Below are 1,735 nucleotides of genomic sequence, written 5' to 3'. Positions count from 1 at the left end.
ACACTTTGAAATACATTTTTTTAAAACATACGAAACAAAACTATTTTCATAAATATTTCCAAACATTCTCCTCATCAACTTTTCCTAAAATTTTGCTTTTCCATTTTTGTTTCCTTTGGTTCTAAATATCCTTCCCTTAAGAACGAGATATTTTGAAAGAAGAACTTTTTGACATTCGAGGAAGACGAGTGTACAGTCCATACAGATCGCTTTATATGCATCAGAAAAATAAAGAATTCAGTTTCTTTCTTGAAAGCTTACGAATGTTGCCGCGGCTTCCGTCCAATGTAAAATACTAAGACCTCTGCAGTAAAGTCTTAACTTTGTGACCCAAAAGACGACAAATTTTCCTCCGAAAACAATTTGCATCTTAAAGTTGGGATGGTTTGGGGAGAGAAATCCTTGAGGATTATTCAAAGTTTTAACGTCAATGGGAGAAAAACACGACTTTCTGTGGAGTGTTCATGGGATAAAATTAGAGACAAGAATGCCATGAAGTTTTTGTTAAAAAAAAAGACAGCGGAAGAAAATTAATTTTAGAAGTTTATTTATCAGAATGAGGTCACTGCCAGACTTTTTCTTTTTAAAGACATAGTAATCAACCCAAAGCATAAATATTTTCAACGACCTCACAAAAACTCATATAAATAATATCCGGCACAATGAGGATCTTTCAAAGCTAGCCAGTCTTATTACTCCGTTTCAAGTTATTTAAACCTTACATAAAAATTTTGTGAGAGATGAATTTTGGTGTTTATGTTATTATTTGAAGAGGTATTAGTTACCATTGCTAACATTGCAGGACAGAAATCTAGCACCAGAAAACTTTGAACTTTGGCTTAGGATTTGTTTGGCTTTGCCCCTCTGCTTTGAAATATGTTTGCCAGAATTTATTTAAAAAAAAGATGTAATTAAAAGATTCCCATAGTAGCATGAGTCTTGAAATGGAGAAATAAATCCACAGTTATGTACTATATGGATATATTTAAAGATAAATCTGTGAACAGGAAACCTTCATGGAACCGCTCGACTGAAAAGGGGAATCGAACCAAAAGCTTTTTGTAAAGACTTATCTTTAAATCTATGTACATATACATAACTGAATTTGTTTCTCCAATGCTGTGATTATAGCGACTCATAAGGAAACAAGATTGCAGTATACAATCACTAAAGGTAATAAGCAATTATCAGTGATGAATCTGTTATCATAAGCTGATCACATTTTCATTACTTCGTCCATGTCCCAACGGTGTCCTTTGTCAGAGAAAAGTTGTTTTAGCGTAGACGTCGGGAGCTCCTTTTAAAAGTCATCAAGTTCTGCCTGCAAGAGAAATAGAACGATATGTAACATTCATAAATCGATCTCAGGAGAGTGACTGAGCGTTGTGATGCTTCAAAACTGAAAGTTTTGTGAAAACTCAGAGAATCATGTTAATATTATGGCCACAAGTTAAAAGTTAAGTATATATCAGTTTTACCCGACCACTGAGCTGATTAATAGCTCTCCTAGGGCTGGCCCGAAGGATTAGATATTTTTACGTGGCTAGAAACCAATTGGTTACCTAGCAACGGGACCTACAGCTTATTGTGAGGTCCGAACCAAATTATATCTAGAAATGAATTTCTATCACCAGAAATAAATTCCTCTTATTCCGCGTTGGCCGAGCCGAGAATCGTGCGTCGTCTCCAGCTCTTACCTGGAATCTGTTAGATACTCTGGGTCCAGTGTAGCTCA

At 35.3% G+C, this 1,735-nt stretch overlaps 1 protein-coding gene across 1 annotated transcript in view; it reads right to left on the bottom strand.

The window, feature by feature from the left end:
• Positions 1 to 530: 530 nt before the first annotated feature.
• LOC135206294 (uncharacterized) overlaps positions 531 to 1,735 on the bottom strand; it is a 125,047-nt gene continuing 123,842 nt past the window's right edge. Inside the window, exons 61-62 of the mRNA XM_064237717.1 lie at positions 1,698 to 1,735; positions 531 to 1,321 (exon numbers count right to left, since the gene is read on the bottom strand). The exon at positions 1,698 to 1,735 is cut by the window's right edge and continues 305 nt beyond it. Of these exons, the coding sequence (XP_064093787.1) occupies positions 1,301 to 1,321; positions 1,698 to 1,735 (59 nt within the window). The 3' untranslated portion in view covers positions 531 to 1,300. The remainder of the gene's footprint in view (positions 1,322 to 1,697) is intronic.

The sequence above is a fragment of the Macrobrachium nipponense genome, chromosome 29 (assembly GCF_015104395.2).
Source record: "Macrobrachium nipponense isolate FS-2020 chromosome 29, ASM1510439v2, whole genome shotgun sequence".
NCBI lineage: Eukaryota > Metazoa > Arthropoda > Malacostraca > Decapoda > Palaemonidae > Macrobrachium > Macrobrachium nipponense.
The sequence above is the reverse complement of the archived record's forward strand: the minus strand, read 5'-3'. Positions and strand labels throughout refer to the sequence as shown.